The sequence below is a fragment of the Corythoichthys intestinalis genome, chromosome 14, assembly GCF_030265065.1.
Source record: "Corythoichthys intestinalis isolate RoL2023-P3 chromosome 14, ASM3026506v1, whole genome shotgun sequence".
NCBI lineage: Eukaryota > Metazoa > Chordata > Actinopteri > Syngnathiformes > Syngnathidae > Corythoichthys > Corythoichthys intestinalis.
The window spans coordinates 45,882,610-45,906,371 of NC_080408.1; the positions used below are offsets into that span (position 1 = coordinate 45,882,610).

Consider the following 23,762-nt stretch of genomic DNA (forward strand, 5'->3'; position numbering starts at 1 on the left):
ATGGACCATAGTGGCATTACATGGACCTCCTGCTGGATGGCAACCATCTTGAAATACACTTAATAAACTGGGAATTGCATTTTTGGGTCCAACATTTCTTCTAAATGAACTTTAACAAGAAATGAGGCCTTCTTTTAAAGGCATACTAATAAAGTTGGCAAGAACTTCAGGCTAGCATTCGGCTCTTGCTGAACCAACCTCATAACCTCGGTAATCCACCTCCACGTCATCACCGTAGACGTTCAGCTCCGCGTTCTTATGACTGAACACTGTAGCAGGCTTCGGGTTCCTGTGGTTGCAAGCCATGTCATCTGCCAGCATCAGCACGATGTGGCTGGGACAAGAAAAAGGGTCAAGTCGACTAGGAAATACTATTTATTAAACCGGAGTATACGTAAAAAGCCAATTTCCTAAAGAACTTAAAATGACTGGTTCAAACTGGTAGGAGAATCTGTTTGTTAAATGTCTACTTTAATTTGGGAATTTTGTCATGTAAAATGTGAAAATGTGGAAATTTACGAAGAATGAGTTACAACTGGAAATTTCTATTGATTATTTGTAATTTTATTTAACAAAATGATAAAACTATTTGCCTGGATATTCTTATACTTACTTTCGTGCAATATTGACGTGCAGTATTCAGTGCCTTCACTGTCAAACTGCTGCTACTTCACTTCGATTATTTTCACTGCCTGAACATAGCAACATAGGACTATCTCATACACAATTTATATTTATTTAGATTTTATACTTTTATTCTTGCAAGTCACTTTTGAGATAGTAACTTATCTTACCCTGCACAGTAAAAGGAGATGCTCCACAATTACATTGTACAACTGTTTAATTACAATAAAGGGCTAGTCCATTATATTCTTGATGAGCTGACTATAATGACATTTGAATTGTTTAATAATGAACGTTTAACAGGGCCGAAAATTCAAAAAGATAGTAACGTGTTAAGCGTGAGAATTCAGTCAGTCCTCCCGTTTTAAATGAATTGGACGTTTACATCAGTCAAGAGTTAAATACTACGAAAATTTAAAAACCTTTTGGTTTACAATCATAATTAGGGTTGTTCCGATCGTGTTTTTTTGCTCCCGATCAGATCCTGATCGTTTCATTTTGAGTATCTGCCGATCCCGATATTTCCCGATCCGATTCCTTTTTTTGCTCCTGATTCAATTCCAATCATTCCCGATAATTTTTCCCGATCATATACATTTTGGCAACGCATTAAGAAAAAAATGAATAAAACTCGGATGAATATATACATTCAACATACAGTACATAAGTACTGTATTTGTTTATTATGACAATAAATCCTCAAGATGGCATTTACATTATTAACATTCTTTCTGTGAGAGGGATCCACGGATAGAAAGACTTGTGACTTTGTGTATTTTGACTAAATATTGCCATTTAGTGTATTTGTTGAGCTTTCAGTAAATGATACTGTGGCCATCCCAAATGCATGATGGGAAGTGGACCCATGACTGTGCGTCGTGCTACCAATGGATATATCTTCTCTGCTTTGGGAAATAACTTAAGGTGTTAAAACAAAGATCAATTGCCATCTTGCTTCTCCACATTGTCTCCCATGATAATTCTTATCATAGGGAAGGGATAGCAAGGCTTTAGCTAATTAAAGAAAGGCTCCAAAGTCTGCCAAAATTCACTCTACTCATTTAGCGCTGCCTTTTACCTCCCTATGTTGGTTAATTGCATTGAATATTTTGACATGACACATTTTGTAATAAATTTATTGCCACCATTATCGGGATATTTTTGTTAACCCTACCTTAAGCCTAAACTAAAGACTCTGTATGAGTGTAACATATTATGTCTGTCACATTAAATACAATTAGAAAACGATTTAATTAAAATATATACAGCATATATTAAAAAAAGGCATGGCCGATATTTTTTTGCCTATTCCGATACTTTGAAAATGACGTGATCGGACCCGATCAATAATCATAATCATATCTGTTTATATATTTAATTATAATTGAGACCTGACAACACATTTGGAGCCACATAGACCACATTTACAAATGTTAAATCACTGTGGTCCAAGTCAAATAATGGCCTCCAGTTTATACGCAAAAAGGGTTACATACAGATGTACCTCTACTTACGAAATTGATCCTGGAAGTAGTTTCGTCACTTGAAAATTCTGTAAGTAGGGACGCGTTTTCCATGTAAATACCCTAAATCCCTCCAGGCCCCCCACAACTCATATACAGGGGTGCACATAAGTGGTCCGCATGCGCGCACGCGTACTGGACGTAGACAAACGCGCTGGCCCTCAACGGCTTCCATACGCTTTTGCGTACCGATGGATGACCACTGTGTTTGCGGCGGACACGAGAAAGTCACTTCTTAAAATGTCAAAGAGGCAGGCCCCACTGAGTAATTCTTTCCGTGTTCCCCCACCCCCCGTCAAAAGACAGACAGATGACAGAGACGTCACCGGAGCTAAGCGCCATGCACTGACAAACGTGTTTTTGCTCGCATTTCACAAAGCTAAACATGCACGTTCAATGAGCTCTTATGAGGAGGACATCCCACTTTTACAAAGGCTTGGAGTTAATGTGGGAGCCGCATAATGCCCTTTATTTTGAATTTGTGCTTTTATGGTTATTTCTTTACATTTCACTGCAAAGTAATGGCAATTCTGTTGTGCCAATTGATGTTAATCAAGAATTAATTGTTAATATAATTAATTAAAGGTAATTGGCCCTAAGTAAAGCTTGTCATAATTTTATCGCATCAGGCGGCTCGGCTCTCAAACTCAATGAGGACCAAGTCACATTTCCAGGTCCTCCTCTGAGAACCTGGGCAAAAAAAAATATGTGCACCCCTGCTCATATGTTTTATAATGTATAAAAATACTTCAAAACAGGTAACATAGTTGTTACATAATACATGGAGTTGTGCATAATGTAAAAAAACAAGAATACAGAATAAAAGTTAATTCACTTATGTAAAGCTTTTGGAACACAAGGGGTGAATCAAGAGGACACCCGGATACACACATACAGTAAAGGTCCCTCTTCGCCAATAGTATACCGCACGAATGCTATAGACCGTTCCGTCGCCATTGTAATGCGAAAGTGGGACATTATACACACGCCCTCACATACAAACCATTATATTTCTGCTTGTTTTCTCTGTTTATCTTTCCAAAAAAAAGAACATGCTGATCAAACACTGCTGCTATGGAACTTGTAGAAACGACTCTAGACTTTACGACACGTGAAGGATGTTTTCTTCATAATTTTCCCGAAACCAAAAACTCGGAGGAAAAAAATGTGAAGAATGGATCAACTTGCACGGACGTCCAAAATGGTAAATGGTGTTATACCTTTCAAGGCACTCAAAGCGCTTTACACTAGACCAGTTTAACACCAGCAAGCTGAAGCCATTCACATTTCATATGCAGTAAACATTTTGTTGGGAGTCATGGTCCTTCAGAGGACGAGGAGGTAAGCCATTTTGATATTTTGAGTTTTTTACTGTGGCATTTTGCCGTGCTGCTTTTGTCTGACAATGAATGACCTGAAAAGTTTTTTAATGGTATCTGACTGCCACTGTTAGCTTTTCTGTTGTAAAAAAAAAAAAAAAAAAAAACTTTAGTAAGGGGAAATGTAAATAAATTATAGAATTAAGATTTGTTATTAATGAAAAAATGAAAAGTGTTCGTTGGCTGTAACTGAGTAGCATTGCGATCGCTACACAAAAAAAGCAATGTAAATTGCCCCCGAGAACGGTCAGAGACGCGAGACAACTGGGAGATATAATAGATAGAAAATACAGGGCATATGGTGGTAAAGGTAGGTTGTTGAAACGGGAGAATGTTATTGTCAGTGGCGTAAGGAAAAAGGTGTGGATCAGGTCGGCTCTTTTTCAGCCCTCGACACTCAAACCATCTCTTTAACTGAACATTTGCATGTTCTTCCACATCTTTAACAGTGAATTTGGCACCAGGTACATCATCTTCAGACAGAATTGGTAGGTTTAGCTCAGTAAACATCTCGTTCGTACGGTATTTATATCCATCTAGCATGAAGGACAAACGCGAGCGTGCCCCCACCTACCTTAGCAACAGTTGATAACGTCATGAATATTAATGACTGGAAGTAATGCGTAGCGTGCAGTACGCTATTGGATGCCAGGAATGCTTGTACGCAGCCGTGTGGCAACCAGTGTTGTCACAGATTACTTGAAAAAGTAATTTAATTACTGATTACTGATTACGCCTCAAAAAAGTAATCTAGTTACTTTACCGATTACTTCATTGTCAAAGTAACTAAGTTACTTTAAAAGTAATCTATCAGTTACTTTTTACCCATTTTTCTCCCTTTGCCGCCTCAACATAAGAATGAAAACAGAAAAATGTCATCAAATGTAATTGACTTTCCGATGATTGAATTTAAAGGGGAATATCAGAATTTTTCACATAAGCACCGTTAACTCGCGCTAGCTTAGCCACTCCAGAGCTCTGAAACTAACAAATATCTGACAAACTGCTTGGAATTTGTTGAAATCAACTCCACCGACCAATTAAACCCCACTAACTCTAAGAATAAGCCAAACGTCAAAACTTCTGAATTTTGGGTTATGGTTAACAGCATATCAGTGCCAATGTAAAATGATGCAAACTGACTGCACAATAATCAACAACACACAAGTGGATTGTACAGGCAATAAACTCAAAAGTGGTGGCGGGCGCGGCTGCCCATGCACACCCCGGAAGTACTCCTCTCAATACACACGTGGTCAATTTGGCCATAAAACGTGGTGGCAACTAAGCACTTTACACTCAGTCTGACTTAAAACACATCCCACAGATGCTAAACGAACACATCACCTCACGGCATAAATGTGCAACACGCATATGATGTAAAAAAGCTTGCCAAATTGGAGCGATGACTGCCCGTCGTTGCTACGGCAAAGCTACGAAACGGACGTGCATGTAGGGGGTCCAACCTTTTGCTGATACCTTCCAGAATGAAGGAAAAATACTCACCTTCATTCATGGATATCCACAGATCAACATTCCCTCGCAACGTCTCAACACTAGGCTCGAATGTCCACCCGCCTGGCCCACCCCTTTCTCAGTCCCACAACACATGTGACGCAAGACCAAAACCGGAAGCAGCTAAGAGGTTGTCATAGAAACACGTATCGGGAACCTTTTATGTTGGCATTTTCTATTCAAAATGCTCTTCGTACATGACTACAATATTCTTCATTCTACATACATTATTAGGCAAATAAAAAATAGTAACACAGAGACACTAAGGAAACTAACTTTAATCAGATTACTGGTGTAGAAACATGAACGCGTTAGATTACTCGTTACTGAAAGAAAGTAATCAGATTACAGTAACGCGTTACTAACTAACGCATTACTGACAACACTGGCGACAACATTATGCACCTGTTAATATTTTGGCGTAAATTATCCAAAATGTGATGGCCATTGTCCACCTCTTTGTAGCCAGATCTCCATTTTTCTTAATTACCAAAAAGTCACTTTTCTGATAGACTTTTGAAATTTCATTATAAGTTTTTTTGTATGCCAGATCTCTACTATGGTCTTTTATTATTAGATCGCTATTTTTTTTTATAACCAAAAATAGTCCATATTCCGATCGACTTGATGCTTTCATTATAACAGTTACGTTTTGAATTTAACTACTCTTGCATACTGCTGACAAATGTTCATTACATATTTTTATTCAACAATCAAAAATTCACCTATCAGGGATGCCAAGACGCTTCACGCTCCTATACAATGATAAGCTGTTGGCCACGTGACGGTAATTGAACCAGAACCTCGACGTGCACACCTGTCAGAAAGACGACAAGATAGAAGTTCACAAGGGCTTAAACAGGTAAAGTTCACCTTTTCACTAACCAGAACCGCCCAGTTGTTGGTGTGACCGCTCCTCAAGAACTCCTCCGTGGTGCCCTGATTTAGACAACAAGAAAGAAAATGTTCAAACAGCTACTTTAACAAATACTTACATGACAATATGCAAAGCTAGCAACAATACGACCAAAATATTCCAGCTACTATGATGTAGCACGAGGCTAACCGGTAAAACAGCATCATCTAAATGAGTAAAACTATGTCCTAAAAATGAAGAATTACGCCTACCTCGAGATTAATGCAGCCCGCAATGAAAAAAGTGCTTAAAAAGATTGCTAGGGAGAGAGTTTTCATTGTGAGGCGGCACAGACCGTTCAAAAATAAAATGTGAATGCAGGAAAGGGAAGTGAATTAATAAAGCGTCGTTTGATGACACTTCCGGTTAAATTACGTGTCAAAATAAGAGCTAGTAACATGTTTGATTTAGAAATCACGGCCGTGTTACTCTATTAGTGACGGGACCGTTTGTTAGTCTTTGTACTTCAATAAATTTTACACTCTACTTGAGTACCTATTCTTCTCATTACTCCCTGCAATAAAACTAAAATATCTGTACACTCTCCTCATTACTCTGTCAAAAATAGACTTCATACTTCTTGTATTTATGTATTTTTTTATTATGAAAACAGTATTAGACTAACGCATCAATATCGAAAAATGTTTCAAGAAATCCAGATGTCTCGTCTCCGCCAAAAAACAGATCTTGTGAAAAGTGTGGAACAGAACTTGTTTATTTCCAGAAGTCATAACAAACGTTAAATCACTGTGGTACAAGTCAAATGATGACCTCCAGTTTACACGCAAAAAAGGTTACAACATTATGCAAGAACAGCAAAAAAAATAAATAAATAAATAAAAAGAAGGACACCCCAAAGCTTTTTACATATAAGTGGGAATGTTCTCAACCCTTCATAGATCATTCTTTTAACTCATTTACTGCCATTGACAAAATAGACATCCAATCCATTTTCGCGCCAGACCTTAAACTCAAAATGAACTGGATGTCTAGCACGGTCAATGGGACTGGAAGATGAGCATTCACACCGAGCCCTCCCACTTTCAATGAATTCGACATCTATTGTTGTCAATGGCGGGCAAAGAGTTAAATACTATCAACTTTAGAGTGTTATTGGGGGCCATGACAGAAGTGTATTTCTGTTTTTATTCATATGTTACTAATTTATAATTGTATTTCTATATATCTATATGTAAATACGGTGAGGAGCAGAAGTATTTGCACCTCTTGTGATTTTGCTAGTTCACCCGCTTAGAAAATAGGATGCATTTCCACTCATAGAAACAAAATTTTAAAAAAATATCTAGAAATAACATTGTATGATTTTTAAAATAGTTTATTTGTAATTTACTGGGGTTCATAAGTACTTGTGCACCTGAGAATCAGCAATAATATTGACACTCAAAGAGTTGTCAGTCTACCTTTAAAAAAAGTCTACCTTTATCCCATGAGTAACCACGCAACCACTCGTTTGAGCTCATTATTGTGACCTGTGCACCCCACAGTCAGTCATATTCCAACTGCTACCATGGGCAAGACCAGAGAGCTTTCGAAAAACACCAGAGAAAAAAATGTTGAGCTCCACCAAGCTGGAAAAGGCTATGGGATGATTGGAAAGCAACTTGGTAAGAGTAAACCAACAGTTGCAGCAATTTGTATCCATGACTTTGGATCCATGTAAAATCTCTCCTCGTTGGGCATCACTCATGTTGAGAAAAGTGAGGGCTCAACCTAGAACTACACAGCAGGAGCTGGTCAATGACCTGAAGAGAGCTGGATGCACAGTTTCAAAGGCTACTGTCAGTAGAACACTACCGCGCAATGGTTAAAAATCATGCAATGCTCAAAAGGCTTTCCTGTTGAAGCCATTGCATGAGAAGGCCCGTCTGAAGTTTGCCAGGGACCATCTGAATGATGTAGGGAGAAAGTCATGTGGTCAGAGGAGACCAAAGTAGAACTTTTTGGTGCAAATTGGACTCGTCGTTTGTGGAGGAAAGAAGGATGAATACAGTCCCAAGAACACCATCCCCACTGTGAAGTATGGGCGTGGAAACTTCATGCTTTGGGGCTGCTTTTCAGCAAAGGAGACAGGACGACTGTACTGTATAAAGCAGAGAAGGATTGGTGAAATATATTGTTGAATTGAATTTATTGTCATTTGTCATCATCATCATCAACATCATCATCATCAGCATTAAAATCAACGTAAGAAGATGAAAAGAGACATGACAAAGGGAACGGAAAAAAGCCAAAGCTTATCGGGACCCGTCCCCCTTCCACCAAGGTCGCACAAGCAACAGCTCATGATCAGTCCAATGACAGTCTAGCGCCTACTGTTCAAAAAGTCATTAATTTCCATGGAGATTTCACAAATGTCCGGATCTAGACTGTCACTAGGGTCATCATAAGTTTCATCCATCTGAGCTTCTCACAACTCTTATCTTCATGTCTTGTGTCTTGCTGTATTTTCAGGCCTGCGCTTATCAGTGAAGATAGGAGCGTGTCCTTCACGGAGCTGGCTTGTATGCGACTGCACAGCTTGAGCTCAGCCTTCAGAAATATAGATATCATCAGATTTTGAGCCACAACCTCCTTCCCTCAGTTAAAGACCTGAAGATGAGTCGTGGCTGGATCTTCCATCATGACAATGATCCAAAGCACATAGCCAAGCTGACCAAGGAGTGGTTGCATAAAAACCATATCAAGGTTTTGCAATGGCCTAGCCAGTCTCCAGATCTCAATCCAATAGAAAATCTTTGGATGGAGCTGAAAATTTGTGTTTCTCAACGACAGCCCTGAAAACTGACAGATATAGAGAAGAATTGTGAAATGTATATGTGAAAGCCTGGTGAGGAACTACAGAAAGCGTCTTATCTCTGTACGTGCGTACCGCACGAATGCTATTTTTAGAGCGGGACATCGCCATCGTAACGCGAAAGTGGGACATTATTGACATGCCCTTGCATACAAGCCATGTTTTTCTGCTTGTTTTCTCCGGGAATCTTTCCCCAAAAAAAGAACATGCCGATCAAACACTGTTGCTATGGAACTTGTAGAAATGACTCTAGACATTATGACATATGACGGATGTTTTCTTCATACATTTCCCGAAACCAAAAACTCAGAGTAAAAAATGTAAAGAAGGGATCAACTTGCGCGGACGTCCAAAAGACCAGTATAATGCCAGCAAGGTGAAGCCATTCACATTGCATATGCAGTAAACATTCAAATCATGGCTTTGTTTAGGTACCATTTTGATATTATTACTTATTTTTTAGCATGGCGTTTTGCCGTGCTGCTTCTGTCTGACAATGAATGACCTGGAAAAAAATTAAAATAGTATCTGACTGCCACTGTTACCTTTTCAAAACAACTTTAGTAAAGGGGAAGTCTAAATTATTTATAGAAATAAGATTTGTTATTGATGAAAAAAATTAAAGTGTTCGTTGGCTGTCACTGAGTAGCATATGCAAACGCTACACAAAAATGTAAATTGTATTTGTATTGTAATGTAAATTGCCCCCAAGAACGGTCAGAGAAGTAAGGCAACCAGAGGATTTAATATATAAGAAAGACAGGACACATGGTGGTAAAGGATAGATTATTGAAACAGGAGAATGTCACTGTCAGTGGTGTAAGGCAATGCACACAAGAAAAAGGTGTCGATAAAACAGCTCGGCTCCTTTTCCCGTCTTTTTCAGCCTCCGACACTCAAGCCATCTCTTTAACTGAACATTTGTATGTTCTTCCACATCTTTACCAGTGAATTTGGCACCAGGGACATCATTTTCGGACAGAAGTGTAGGTTTAGCTCAGTAAACATCTCGTTCATACACTATTTCCATTCATTTACTATTGTGGACAAACGGGAGGTTGACCCACCTAGCCACAATTGCTGACGTCATGAATATTAATGATCAAAAGTGACGTGTTGCTTGCGGTACACCATTGCAAACAAAGGCTTCTGCACTAAATTTTAGCACAGATTTTCTCAGGGGTACAAATACTTATGAATCCCAGTGAATTACACAAAATTATTGAAAAATCATACAATGTGGGCTCCGGATTTTTTTAAAAATTTAGATTATGTATCTATTAGTGGAAATGCATTTATGTTTGAAATTTCAGACCTCTGTCTATTTTCTGGGTGAACTTTTAAAATTACACGTACAAATACTTCTCCTCACTGTATTACAATTAGGGCTGTTTGATTTTGCCTAACAAGAAAATCCAGATTTTCTGATATAGATTATGATTTCTTGGTCAAATAAAAATAATGACGAATAAAGTATTTTGGAATGTCTTTTTTTAAACTTTAATTTTTCAACTCCGTTAATATGCACAGAACAATCTTTTGGGATTAATAGCATTTTATTTTTACAACAGACTCAGGGTGTTGTGCTGTTTCATTTCTCTTTGGTCCTACTTAAACATCAATATTAGTGCAAAACTTTCAATCTTTTTTTTTTAGATGTTCATGTTTTTTATTTCATTCATTTGATTACTTTCACTCATTATTACACAAGAAAGCCCGTCCGTCTCATCAGACCATAGGACATGGTTCCAGTAATCCATGTGCTTTGTTGACGTCTTCAGCAAAATATTTGCGGGCTTTCTTGTGCACCGTCTTCAGAAGAGGCTTCCTCCTGGGGTGACAGCCATGCACACCAGTTTGATGTTGCGTTCGACGTATGGCCTGAGCTCTAACAGACTGAACCCCGACCTCTTCAATCTCTGTAGCAATGCTGACAGCACTCTTGTAACGAGTCACATGACATATTGGAGGGAAAATGACAATCAGTACTTAGGACATTTAGGGATGTACGTAGTTTCTAAGGGGTGTATTCACTTTTGTTGCCAGGTGTCTAGATATTAATGGCTATATTCTGAGTTATTTTGAGGGGAAAATAAATTAACTCTATTATATAAACTGCACACAGATTACTTTTCATTGTGTCATGATTGTACATGATAAGACAATACATTCACTCATGGCGTTATGCAATTTGTGTCCAAAAGTCCATTCTAGTCAGAAAAAAGGAACAACTCTCAGACGTTGAGTTACTTCCTACGAGTTGTGTAGTACATGCGGGGCATTTTCACAACACAGATCTACTTTTGTCTGATTGATTTACAAAATGTTCACTTGGCTAGGAAAACGTAGCAGAATCGCCAATAGCCAATGTTGTTGTTGTTCTTGTTGTTTAAGACCACATGCTGTAGTCGGAGGAAGTGGAAATGCAGAGGTGGCTGATATACACCCAAATGGGCGGTTTTTAAAATCGAACGTACCAATTTGAACATTTTCAACATTGTTTTAAAAAAAACAAAAAAAAAATGTCAGTTTCGGTTCAAAATCGATTAATTGAACAACCATAATTACAATAATGATTACGGACCGCGGATCTTTGTGTATGTGTGTGGGGGGTTAATACCAATGATAGTCACTTGCCCTGTATCTGAATAAGAAACATGTAATTCTAATATATTTCATGGGAATAATTCCTGTATTGAACTCCAATGTAATCCACCCAGCGCACATGATCATTGTCAGTCCGTCCCATTTCAAATGTGTTGAACGTCCTACAGCTGTCAAGTGTAGTGAAGTTAATATGATATATAATAATCATCACCTTTATGCATGATGTTACGTGATAATAATCGTGTAAAAACATGTTACAGTGCTGGCCAAAAGTATTGGCACCCCAGCAGTTCTGTCAGATAATGCTCAATTTCTCCCAGAAAATGATTGCAATTACAAATGCTTTGGTAGTAATATCTTCATTTATATTGTTTGCAATGTAAAAACACAAAAGAGAATGGGGGAAAAAATTAAACAATTTCATTTCACACAAAATTCCAAAAATGGGCCGGACAAAAGTATTGGCACCCTTTGAAAAATCATGTGATGCGTCTCTAATTTGTGTAATTAACAGCACCTGTTACTTACCTGTGGCACATAACAGGTGGTGGCAATAACTAAATCACACTTGCAGCCAGTTAAAATGGATTAAAGTCAACTCAACCTCTGTCATGTGTCCTCGTGTGTACCACACTGAGCATGGAGAAGAGAAAGAAGATCAAAGAACTGTCTGAGGACTTGAGAAGCAAAATTGTGAGGAAGCATGGGCAATCTCAAGGCTACAAGTCCATTTCCAAAGACCTAAATGTTCCTGTGTCTACTGTGCGCAGTGTCATCAATGTGGCTAACCTCCCTAGATGTGTCAACCCATACTATCCCTTGGCGTCTGAATGAAAAGGGACTCTACGGTAGGATACCCAGGAAGACCCCACTTCTGACCCAGACACATAAAAAAGTGAGGCTGGAGTTTGCCAACACTTACCAGAGAAAGCCAAAAGTGTTTTGGAAGAATGTTCTCTGGTCAGATGAGACAAAAGTAGAGCTTTTTGGGAAAAGTCATGAACATCGTTTTTTCCCCCTGAGTTTACAGGGGGGAAAAACGAGGCCTTCAGAGAGAAGAACACAGTCCCCACAGTCAAACATGGCAGAGTTTCCCTGATGTTTTGGGGTTGCTTTTCTACCTCATGCACTGGACTGCTTGACTTTGTGCATGGCATTATGAAGTCTGAAGACTACCAACAAATTTTGCAGCATAATGTAGGGTCCAGTGTGAGAAAGCTGGGTCTCCCTCAGAGGTCATGGGTCTTCCAGAAGGACAATGACCCAAAACACACTTCAAAAAGCACTAGAAAATGGTTTGAGAGAAACCAGTGGAGGCCTCTAAAGTGGCCAGCAATGAGTCCAGACCTGAATCCCATAGAACACTTGTGGAGAGATCTGAAAATGGCAGTTTGGAGAAGGCACCCTTCAAATCTTAGAGACCTGGAGCAGTTGGCCAAAGAAGAATGGTCTAAAATTGCAGCAGAGTATTGTAAAAAAAAAAAAAAAAACTCATTGATGGATACCGGAAGCGGTTGTTCGCAGTTATTTTGTCTAAAGGTTGTGTTACCAAGTATGAGGCTGAGAGTGCCAATACTTTTGTCCGGCCTATTTTTGGAGTTTTGTGTAAAATGATAATGATTTAAAATGTTTTTCATTCTCTTTTGTGTTTTTTCATTGCAAGCAAAATAAATGAAGATATTTCTACCAAAGCATTGGTAATTGCAATCATTTTTGGGGGAGAAATTGAGCATTATATGACAGAATTGCAGGGGTGCCAATGCTTTTGGCCAGCACTGTAATAATCAGCAACTTTTAACATGATGTTACGTAAAACAGTGTTAACTATGTGAAACCTTAATACTACTTTTTTTGGTACGGCATCAGTACTCTTTGAAAAAACTGACAAATGTACAGCATTTTCATATTTTATAACCACTAGAACAGCTGAGTCTCACATTTACATCAGTGAGGAAGATGAGGGAGGAGGGGAAGTGAAAGGATGGAGAGAGAGGGAAGAGCGAGTAAGCGAGGAGGAGGAGGGTGTCGCGTCGTCGCGGCTTCGCCTGCAGGAATCTGGGAGTAGAGCGCACGCATACGGGCACGATGCGCTGAGCTTGAGGCGCTCTGACTTTGAGAGGATAGCCAAGGAGCAAAAAATAAACCATACAAAAAAAATAAACATCAAACCGGACCATTCAAAGGCAAACAAGTTGCAAATCTCAGAAGCGATGAATACCAACGATGCCAAGGAGTATCTGGCACGGCGGGAGATACCTCAACTATTTGAGGTGAGGCACAGAGGCGCGTGCATGGGTGGGGATGACATGTATGTTTCATTTCCGGAAAAATGGACATTGGAGAGAGATTATTTATAGAATGCTTCAAGTGAATCACATCCATCTTCATGCTTGCGCCCGTGTTTGCTTAATTGACAATCCTATTAAGTGTGATGCATGTTGGACACAGTGTTCCTCACTTTCCTTGTTAATCATCTTTTTGACTTGATTGTTATGTAATGCAACCTTACCATTACCTAGAAATGAATGTATTGCAATAAGCATGATGGTAGAGCTATTGATCATGATGATATCATTTCGACCTGTGAAAATATCTATCTAATATAACAACTTTTTTATAACTGTACTATTTTTATTTTCAATTTTGGTTGTCTTATGTCGAACAGTGTTATGCTACTATTCAAATTCACAAAATTGCCTTTTTATAGTCAAATTCTGATTTAGTCTCGCAGTGTCACACTCTTGAAAATGCTTGGTTCTTTAAATGCAGTTTTATGTTTCGAATTTAACTGCTGCCATAATACTCCTTTGTTCTGTTGGTTTGAGCTTATTTGCATGCAAGTTTCCTATAATTCCAGTCTCATTTTTCAAGTAAAATTCCAAATTTGCTCTCATATTGCCATATTAATTATCTTCATAATCCTCATTTTTAAGTACAATTATGACTTTTGTGCTCATAAAAAGTCTTAAAATACCATTTTTGTATCTCATACACATTGTCACAATTCTCTACGTCAAATAAAATTAGAGGTGTTTTGTTAATTTTTGGCTTGTCAGAGAGATTTGGCTTTATCTTTATATGTTTATTTTCAGTTTTATTGAATTTACATTACATTGAAATACCTTTGAACATTTCAACCTTGTCTTTTCAAAATGTCATATTTCCTCCTTCCAATGGATTGGACGTCCATCGCCGTCAATGGCAGCCAATGCGTAAAAAAATATTTTTAAGTCATGTAAACTCGCTTTATTCGCTGTATTTTGTTGTTGTTGTTTTTTTTTTTTTTTTATTAAGTGTGGCTTTATCTTTTCACTTCCAAAAGCAAACGTCAGTCAATAAAAAGTTTATAAAAAGTCATCAACTCATGAGACTAAACTATAATAACTTTGTGCATGTTAGCTTTTCTATTAACATCTTTAATGATCTAGCATTTTTATTTTCGCATGACGCCACCCTAAAACTCGTTCATGAATAAGCTTGAATTGTGCAAAAATGTAATTTTACAGATTTCTGGTGATTAAGTATTTTTTTCTTGCAGACATTCAAATTCACCAAGGTTTGCATAGAGATGGTCGGGACATAACACTACCAACTTTTTAGGATGCTCAAATTGTCCCCACCAACTTTTAAGCAACCTTATTTGCATTATATAATGAGTTCAGTTTTGTAGATAATTTAGATTGTCTTCCCATACTGTATGTTGTGCGGATAGAATAGAGACCCTAGCATTATTAAGTGAATTATTTTCATTATGTTCAGACTTACATTTATCCCTTTTCACTTGCTGAATGTGCCAGCCAGTCCTCCGCCCCCCCCCCCAAACTCATGTTTGATTGGCTGATGACTTGACCCCCACCATCCCACCACAAAGGGTTAGGGTTCATGTAGAAGCGTGATATTAGAATATTTTTTTCGGCCAGCAGCAGCCGCTGTATGTAATGTAAAAAGACGTCAATGTTGTGGAGATAGGGGAAACACCACTAATTTTGCTACTGAAAGTTTGACCTGCTTCCGAGTTAGCATAACATTAAACTGTGTGAACTTGCTAACCTGAAAAACAACTGCAGTCAAGGCAGCCTCAATAAGAAACAACAAAGTCAAGCTAGCCGTCCTTCATTTGGATCATTGTTTGCATTATATGCATTACGGTAAAGCAACACTGTGGCTTTAGAGTGCATGTCCCTTTATTTAAAAAAATGAAGCTATCCAACAATGGGTCAACTTCAGGCGGACACTGACATTAATGAACATGAATTGACATGAAAGGAAAATCTGTGAAATAAAATCACACATCAGAATTTTATGAGACTACTTTGATCCGAGTCTTGGGGTTGGCTAGTATGCCTCAGATGTAGATCGGTCCTTGGATATCTTAGATTCAGATTCTTTAGTAGTTTTTGAAAACAAAGGTTTGAATCGATTGTATCACCTGAACCAATACACATATAAGTTAGTATAGGTCCATACAGATTTATTTTTGCGTTGATCATTTAGCCTATCAATAATTTAGGTTTGTATTAGTGAGAAATGTAGCCCTGACCCCCGTTCAATATTCTGTTTGGTCTTATTAATGTCTAGTCCCCAGCAATAAGTATGCATGCAGGTTATGCTGTTATATCGTCCCTACCAATGTTGAGACCAAACCTACGCCCTTGAAATTCACAGTTTCAATTTTTAGTGCTGCTAAGAGAAGAAGAAGCAAATATAATGATAATAATGAAATCCATTCATACTCCTGGAGGCGTGTAGCAAATGGGCTCACGCTCTTAATTAGTCCTCACTTATAAGCAATTGCGTAATAAAAGCCAGCAATCTCAAACATTTGACTGTTATTTAAGAGCGCCGAGATAAATCCATCGCATGACTTTCTCACTGTACCTTATAGAGCCTGCTTACGGGTTTGATGTACCACCGACCCGATGACCCCGTGGACTACCTGGAGGTCTGCCTGAAAAAAGTGCGGGAGCTGGGCGGACCGGACAAGGTGCGGTGGGACACGTTTGTGGGTCAGGAGAAGAAGCCCTTGCCGCCAATCAACGGCGGACAGTCGCGTCGCTCACTCTTAAGAAACGGTGAGGAGATGTCATCTAAGCCTTTTTCTCAAAGAATGAATTCCGAGCGAGTCTTGTACAGTGTATCACAAAAGTGAGTACACCCCTCACGTTTCTACAGATATTTAAGTATATCTTTTCATTGGACAACACTGACAAAATGACACTTTCACACAATGATAAGTAGTCTGTGTGCGGCTTATAAAATAGAGTTAATTTATTTTCCCCTCAAAATAACTCAAAATATTGCCATTAATAGCTAAACCCCTGGCAACATAAGTGAGTACACCCCTTAGTAAAAGTTGTCAATACTAACATACAACATGTCAACTGTCAATATTTTGTGTGGCCACCGCTATTATCCAGAACTGCCTTCACTCTCCTGGGCATGGAGTTGACTAGAGCTTCTCAGGTTGCCACTGGAATGCTCTTCCACTCCTCCGTGACAACGTTGCGGAGCTGCTGGATATTTGTGACTTTGCGCACCTCCACCTTCCGCTTGAGGATTTCCCAAAGATGTTCTATTGGGTTCAAGTCTGGAGACACGCTTGCCCAGTCCCTCACCTTTACCCTCAGTCTCTTCAGTAAAGCAGTGGTCATCTTGGAGGTGTGTTTGGGGTCATTGTCATGCTGGAACACTGCCCTGCGACCCAGTTTCTGGAGGGAGGGGATCATGCTCTGCTGCAGTATTTCACAGTACATGTTGAGGTTCATGTTTCCCTCAATGGAATGTAACTCTCCAACACCTGCAGCACCCATGCAGCCCCAGACCATGAAATTCCCACCTCCATGCTTGACTGTAGGCAGACCATAGGACATGGTTCCAGTAATCCATGTGCTTTGTTGACATGTCTTGAGCAAACTGTTTGCGGGCTTTCTTGTGTACCGTCTTCAGAAGAGGCTTCCTCCTGGGGTGACAGCCATGCACACCAATTTGATGTAGAGTGCGGCGTATGGTCTGAGCACTAACAGGCTGACCCCCCCACCTTTTCAATCTCTGCAGCAATGCTGACAGCACTCCTGCGACGATCTTTCAAAGCATTTGGATGTGATGCTCAGCACGTGCGCGCAGCTTCTTTGGACGACCCACCCGAGGCCTGTTCTGAGTGGACCCTGCTCTTTTAAAATCCTGGATGATCTGAGCCACTGTGCTGCAGCTCAGTTTCAGGATGTTGGCAATCTTCTTATAGCCTTGGCTATCTTCACGTAGCGCAACAATATGTCTTTTAAGATCCTCAGAGTTCTTTGCCATGTGGTGCCATGTTGGAACTTTCAGTGACCAGTATGAGAGTGTGAGAGCTGCACGACAAATTTGAACACACCTGCTCCCTATGCACACCTGGACCAAGTAACATTAACGGTCACATGACATTTTGGAGGGAAAATGACAAGCACTACTCAATTTGGACATTTAGGAATGTAGTTTCTAAGGGGTGTACTCACTTTTGTTGCCAGGGGGTTAGATATTAATGGCTATATTTTGAGTTATTTTGAGGGGAAAATAAATCAACTCTATTATATAAGCTGCACACAGACTAGTTTTCATTGTGTCAAAGTGTTATTTTGTCGGTGTCGTCCCATGAAAAGATATACTTGAATATCCGCAGAAATGCGAGGGGTGTAATCACTTTTGTCATAGTGTACATGTCCAACATAATCAGACACACACTGTGACAATTGGAAGTTAGGAGAGTACCAAGATTGCAACATGGACATCGCCCCATTTGTAAGTCAACTTTCTTACATTGCCCATGCTATTGTTTAACGCTAGTATCCTGTAGGTGATTTCTCACTTGGCTCGGACAACAGTGAACTATCAATGTGGCGTCACCCACACTAAGCAAAGTAGATATTTAAAAGGAGTGATCAATCAAACAGGCATCTAACACAAATGGCATGAATTTAATACATAAACATGAAGTGGCTTACCAGTGGGGTCATGCTGGTGACAAGTGCTGTTGATTCGTACTGCAATCAGACCCCGGTGTGCACTAACATGCGTCACCATCGCGGTCACCTGTCAGTGGCGACCCCGCCCTCCTTCGGATACCAGAGTTAAATCTAACACACATACATACGATCGCCCTGTTTGTGTCTGCTCCTTGTGAGTCAACTAGTCAGCAGCCTCTCGATTTTAAAAAGCGTTTGTTGTTCAGTAATACAGTAAGAGAAAAGACAACCCCCACCTATGACACTGTAAAATGTAATGGAACAATAAATAATGCAAACATTTGACGGGCATCTTTAGTTTTGTAAACTTGCCTTCAAGACAAATGTTACTGTGCAATAGGGGTGTTTAAAAAAATCCATTCTGTGATACATTGCGATATTATGTCACGCAATTCACGTATGGATTAAAAATCCCTCTGTATCGATCCTTACAAGTGTCTTTTTGTGGAAATAAACAATTCACTGGCTGCACTTCTACTCCCGTCCAGTAGGCTGCAGTGCACAGCTGCATTGCCTTGCAGTCAGCTGAAGTAACAACAACATTAGACTACTCCGAGTAGAGATTTGTGTACGTCGCTGTCTAGTGATTGCTCGGATTAGTCCTTTGATAAGTCTGAAATTTGGGCTCCTTTTGACTTTGCAAATACTGAGGCATGGAGTATTTAGAATCCTGCATTTAAACAAGTTTGGACGAAACGTTTGCACTAATAAGAACAGAAAATGATATAGTGAAAGCATATGTTGTTCAAACGTAAAACAAAAACATGTTTACTTGAGTGCTGGATGAGGTTTCAGGAAGAATTGATATAAATGTACATATGTCTAATGTACTAATAGCAGTTCAAACCTGAACTGCTTTATACACTCCCAGCAGCATGAAATAAATAATTTGGTGGTGCCATCCCTAAAGCCCGGTTGATGGGTGCGCGGGTGGCCCGGGGGACCACCCTGGATCCTGTGGGGGGACTATGGCTCCTTTGCTGGGCTGCGGGAGGAGGGATGGGCTGCGTTGAACTCCCCCCCCCCCCCCCCCCCAGGCTGGCTGGGTGGGGGCCGTGGCCCTGGGTTGGCGCCCGCGTGGTGTCTCCGCTCGTCTGCTTGGCTGTCGCGCGCTTGGTGGGGCTCGCGTGCGGCAGGATGTGATAGGGCGCACTCGGGTGGGGGGGTCCCGGTGCTGGGAGGGGCGGTGGGGCAGCATAGGGTCGGTCACCAATGGGCTTACACTCACAAGGGATTCACACGATTACTGGGTTCAAGACCACAGAGCTGATTTGTGTACACTCTACCCCTTTCAACCACTTAGCTTATAGACTCCCCTACTCCCTCGCTTTCCCTGGTCAACATGTGGGCATGGTGTCAACCAGAAATAAATCTACCTGACGATAGCACCAACACATTAGTAGTTAGTGTAGATGTTCAATGTATTTCTTGTTGTTGTTTGTTTCTTTTCTTTCTTCTCCTATGTTTCTTTTCTTCTGTTCCCCCATAACCCCTTCCTGCTCGATGCTTTGTCATAATAAACAAGGTATGTTGAATGATCACAATGGGAGTACGCCATACTCTCAATGTGAAACATTAAAACTGTTCAGACCAACCGGGCACTTAGACTTCCATTCTCCGTGTCAAACAGCTGAACAGGACAGGTTTAAAAGTAATAGTAATAATAATAATAATAATAGTAATTATAATAATGTACTAATAACCATTTTGATTTTTATTTCTAAATTGGTACACAAACATCAGAATAATCGTCTTTAAGTGTAGTATCAGGATTAATCGAGATCAAAACGTTACCTGTAAATCTTGATACGAATCGTATCGCCAAATATGAGGCAATACACACCCATCCTGTGCAATATGAAGTAAATAAAATAATAATACAAAATAATAATAAACTGAAGACATCGTCAACGAGACACGCCCTACTCTATCAGACTGTCTCTGATTGGCTTACCCTGATATCTTACCCTACGTTATCCAATCAGTAACCTCTTCTGGGACATGCTGTGTTCATGTAAGAGTGAGAAGAGCCATGTGGACTCTGAGGCTAGTATGGGAGCACAAATCTGTCAAGAGAGAACATCACAGAGAGCAGCAGAGACGTCTGTGGAATGACAGATACACTCACGCAACATCAGGAACCCTTATTGGGTAACGCTCTTATAATAATTGTAGGGCTGTTATAGAATGAGAAAATGTAAAGAGTTACGTTAGAAGTTACAGCAAAAAGTAGTTTCGTTATGAAACGTAACGAATATAAGGGCATTAGTTCCAACACTGCTCATGTCACCCACCTGTTCCTCATTGTCTTGTTCCCCCATGTCTGTGTATTCATGTCATCCTCGACAGCACACTCTCCTTCCGGTCACATATCAACAGCATCACCAGATCAGCCTATTTCCACCTTCACAATATTTCTCATCTCCTCCCTTCTCTCACCCGCCATACCGCTTCCACCCTGGTCTGTAGTCTAATAACCTCCCAGCTCGATTACTGTAACTCACTGCTCTTTGGCCTTCCAAACAAGTCCATCCAAAAACTGCAGCTCCTCCAGAACTCAGCAGCATGCCTCATCACTCGGACCCCCGTCACACACCACATCACCCCCATTCTTCGTCAACTTCACTGGCTTCCCTTCAAATAAAGAATCAATTACAAGATCCTCATCATTACCTTCAAAGCACTCCATGGCTTGGCCCCTCCCTACCTTTGCAATCTACTCTGTTTAAACATCCACCCCATCCACTTCGCTCTTCAACTATCCTCCCCCTTTTTTGTCCCCTGTGTCCGTCTCTCCACTTTTGGTTCCAGAGCTTTTAGTCAGTGTGCCCCCCAGCTCTGGAACTCCCTACCCCCTGATCTTCGCAGTATATCTACCCTTTCACTTTTCAAATCCAGACTCAAAACACACCTGTTCACTCTTTCTTACCCACTCTTTCTTACCCACCATGATCCCTAGCTCTGTTATATCTTTACTTCTCTTTATTGTGCTTTTAATCTTTTATCTTTTTAATATCCCTTTTTTTTTTTTTTTTTAATTGTTTGTTCGTACTGTGAATCCATCTCTCTTGTGAAGAGTCTTTGTGTGGCTTGAAAAGCGCTCTAGAAATAAAATGTATAATTATTATCAATTATTTAAGATCCCTATTTTCAGTCTTTGCTTGTCAGATGTGTGTTCCCGGGCCCCCATCCTTGCAGGGTTCCTGATTCATAGTATGTTTATTGTTGTACCCAATATTTTGTTATAGCGTCTGAGTTTTGGTCAGTTTGATTGAACATTTTTGAGTTAACACCACCCTGCCTGCCCTCCCTGGTTCTCTGCGTTTGGGTCCACCCACACATTGTTTCTCGCCTGCTCGCCCACAAAACCTGACAATAATAGACAAAGAAGAGTCGAGATTCTTCTATAATATTTCTGTAGTACCAAACCAATTTGATTGTGAGGGTTAGGGATTGGACGTTAACTTTAAATTAAAAAAAAAAAAAATTGAATCCAAATCCACCCGTATGGTGTTTATATTGGTTCTGTACTTAGAAAGCACTATGAAATCAACCACAAGATTTTTGTAAAGTTTGTTGAGATTAGAGAGCTAAATGCATTTTTACTGAGTTCCAGTCTGGAGCCCATCTGTGCTGTGATTTAATCCCTTCGGAAACGTGCCGGAGCCCATAAATCACAACAGACAGAAAGCAACATGCTCGGCGATGTCCTCCGAGGGCCAATGCAACCATGCTTTATTATTATATATTATGAAGATGTATACAAAGATGTCATGTTTGATTTTGCTCAGGGTTTAATGATTAACACGGAATGACGCCTGCTTCATTAGTTTGCGTATTTCGGCTCTGGCTCGAATGCAAAAAATGAGGGTGGAATTTGCAATTCAAACACTGTTGTTGTCGAGCCAATTATAGTGTTTGTTTGTTTTGAGAAGGCTGTACAATGGTCATTTCTACTTCCAGTATGAGTGTCAGTCCAGAAATGGAGGACATTTTGGCTTATTATTCTTGTAAGATAATTAGATTTTCTGCTCCATATTCATCACTAATAGGTAATAAACTATTGAAGGCATGATTAGTTAATCTTACAGATCAATGGTAAAAAAAAATAATCGTTTTTTTTGGGGTGGGGGGTATTTGCTATTTACAATATTTGTCATAATCACTAGTCTGTTCTAAAGTTAGCTTTTTCTCAGGAGTAGAATCTAGTTTTTAGTTAGCAGTTGCTGCTGCTAAATATTGGACAAAAATATTTAAATTCTGAAATATTTGTTTATTCTACAAGAATCGCTGTACGAAGGGAAACACAGACCCTCTCAGGAGAATTTTTTTTTACATTTTATTGTAAAATGCATCAATTTCGTGCGTTCGTGCAATTTCATTGTGTTATTATACATTTTAACCTGAATACTCACTGAGAAATTAACAGCACAGTCCAGGTCTTAATGTAGTACCAGAAAAGGCAGGAGACTGCCTGAAGCACAAAAAACGTGGTATGGTTTATGATAAATTACAATGAAAAGAGGCTTTAATGATACATTTTAACTTGAATACTCACTGAGAAATGAACAGAACACTCTCAGGATGTCTATGTAGAACCAGAAAAAGGCAGGAGACTATATTTCTTCTGAATTAATATTGCTGCTGCGTGTGCATATGTTGTTTTACAGCTAAAATATTTTTCTTAGGAGAGGGATAGTAAGACTAGCATACTGAAACTTGACACGATTGCAAACGGTGACATGGACTAGCTGGCACTAACCCTTTAATTGCCATTTATTTCATTTAAAATGTAGATACCTGGTGGATAACAATTGCCAACATACCTAGAGGAGTAACCCTCTGTATCCCTACTTACTTGCCCTGCGCTTGTTTGGAAAACTTCCAGTTAATAGCCAGGCGCACTGCTGCCACCTGTCGGATTGGATGCAAACTCTAGATAATCATACAGGATAACTGGGATAAAAACAGTGATGTATGTTAGGCTGCTGCCAGCTGTCCAGAGCAACGGCTGTTCTGTGATCCTCCAGAAGCTGCAGATGACCAGTCCGCCCCTGCGAATGGCCATAGCTGGATTTTTGGGGGATTTTATTGGTGAAACATGGTAATGTAACAAGGGTCGCGATGCAGAAATCGCAGACATCAAGGAGTGGCCGTGATGTTCTTTTTCATATATTTACCCTTTTAAACATTTTTTTTCAATTTTTCTTTGTTTGGATCGATTATTTGTCATTAACATAACGGAGAAAATGCACAGTAACTTTTAATGCAGAAACTGCTTTTTCAGTCTTGTCTGTGTTTTTTCCGCCATATACAGAGATCTGAGCCAATATTCAAAGACAGAACCAGAAAATTCCTTGACTGCTCAATTTTATTTAAAAC

General features: G+C 39.7%; 2 protein-coding genes across 4 annotated transcripts in view; one reads left to right on the forward strand and one right to left on the reverse strand.

Annotated features, from left to right (window-relative positions):
• The window catches only part of pigk (phosphatidylinositol glycan anchor biosynthesis, class K), a 77,088-nt gene extending 70,775 nt beyond the window's left edge, over positions 1–6,313 (reverse strand). For all 3 annotated transcript variants that reach the window (XR_009066961.1, XM_057857444.1, XM_057857445.1), the window contains exons 1-4: positions 6,170–6,313; positions 5,927–5,980; positions 5,767–5,858; positions 199–334 (exon numbers count right to left, since the gene is read on the reverse strand). Coding sequence is in view for 2 of the 3 variants with exons in the window: in XM_057857444.1 (XP_057713427.1) it covers positions 199–334; positions 5,767–5,858; positions 5,927–5,980; positions 6,170–6,235 (348 nt within the window). In the remaining variant the exon portion in view is untranslated. The remainder of the gene's footprint in view (positions 1–198; positions 335–5,766; positions 5,859–5,926; positions 5,981–6,169) is intronic.
• A 7,091-nt stretch (positions 6,314–13,404) lies between these two features.
• Positions 13,405–23,762, forward strand: part of ak5 (adenylate kinase 5) — a 78,724-nt gene continuing 68,366 nt past the window's right edge. The window contains exons 1-2 of the mRNA XM_057856651.1: positions 13,405–13,649; positions 16,265–16,451. Of these exons, the coding sequence (XP_057712634.1) occupies positions 13,590–13,649; positions 16,265–16,451 (247 nt within the window). The 5' untranslated portion in view covers positions 13,405–13,589. The remainder of the gene's footprint in view (positions 13,650–16,264; positions 16,452–23,762) is intronic.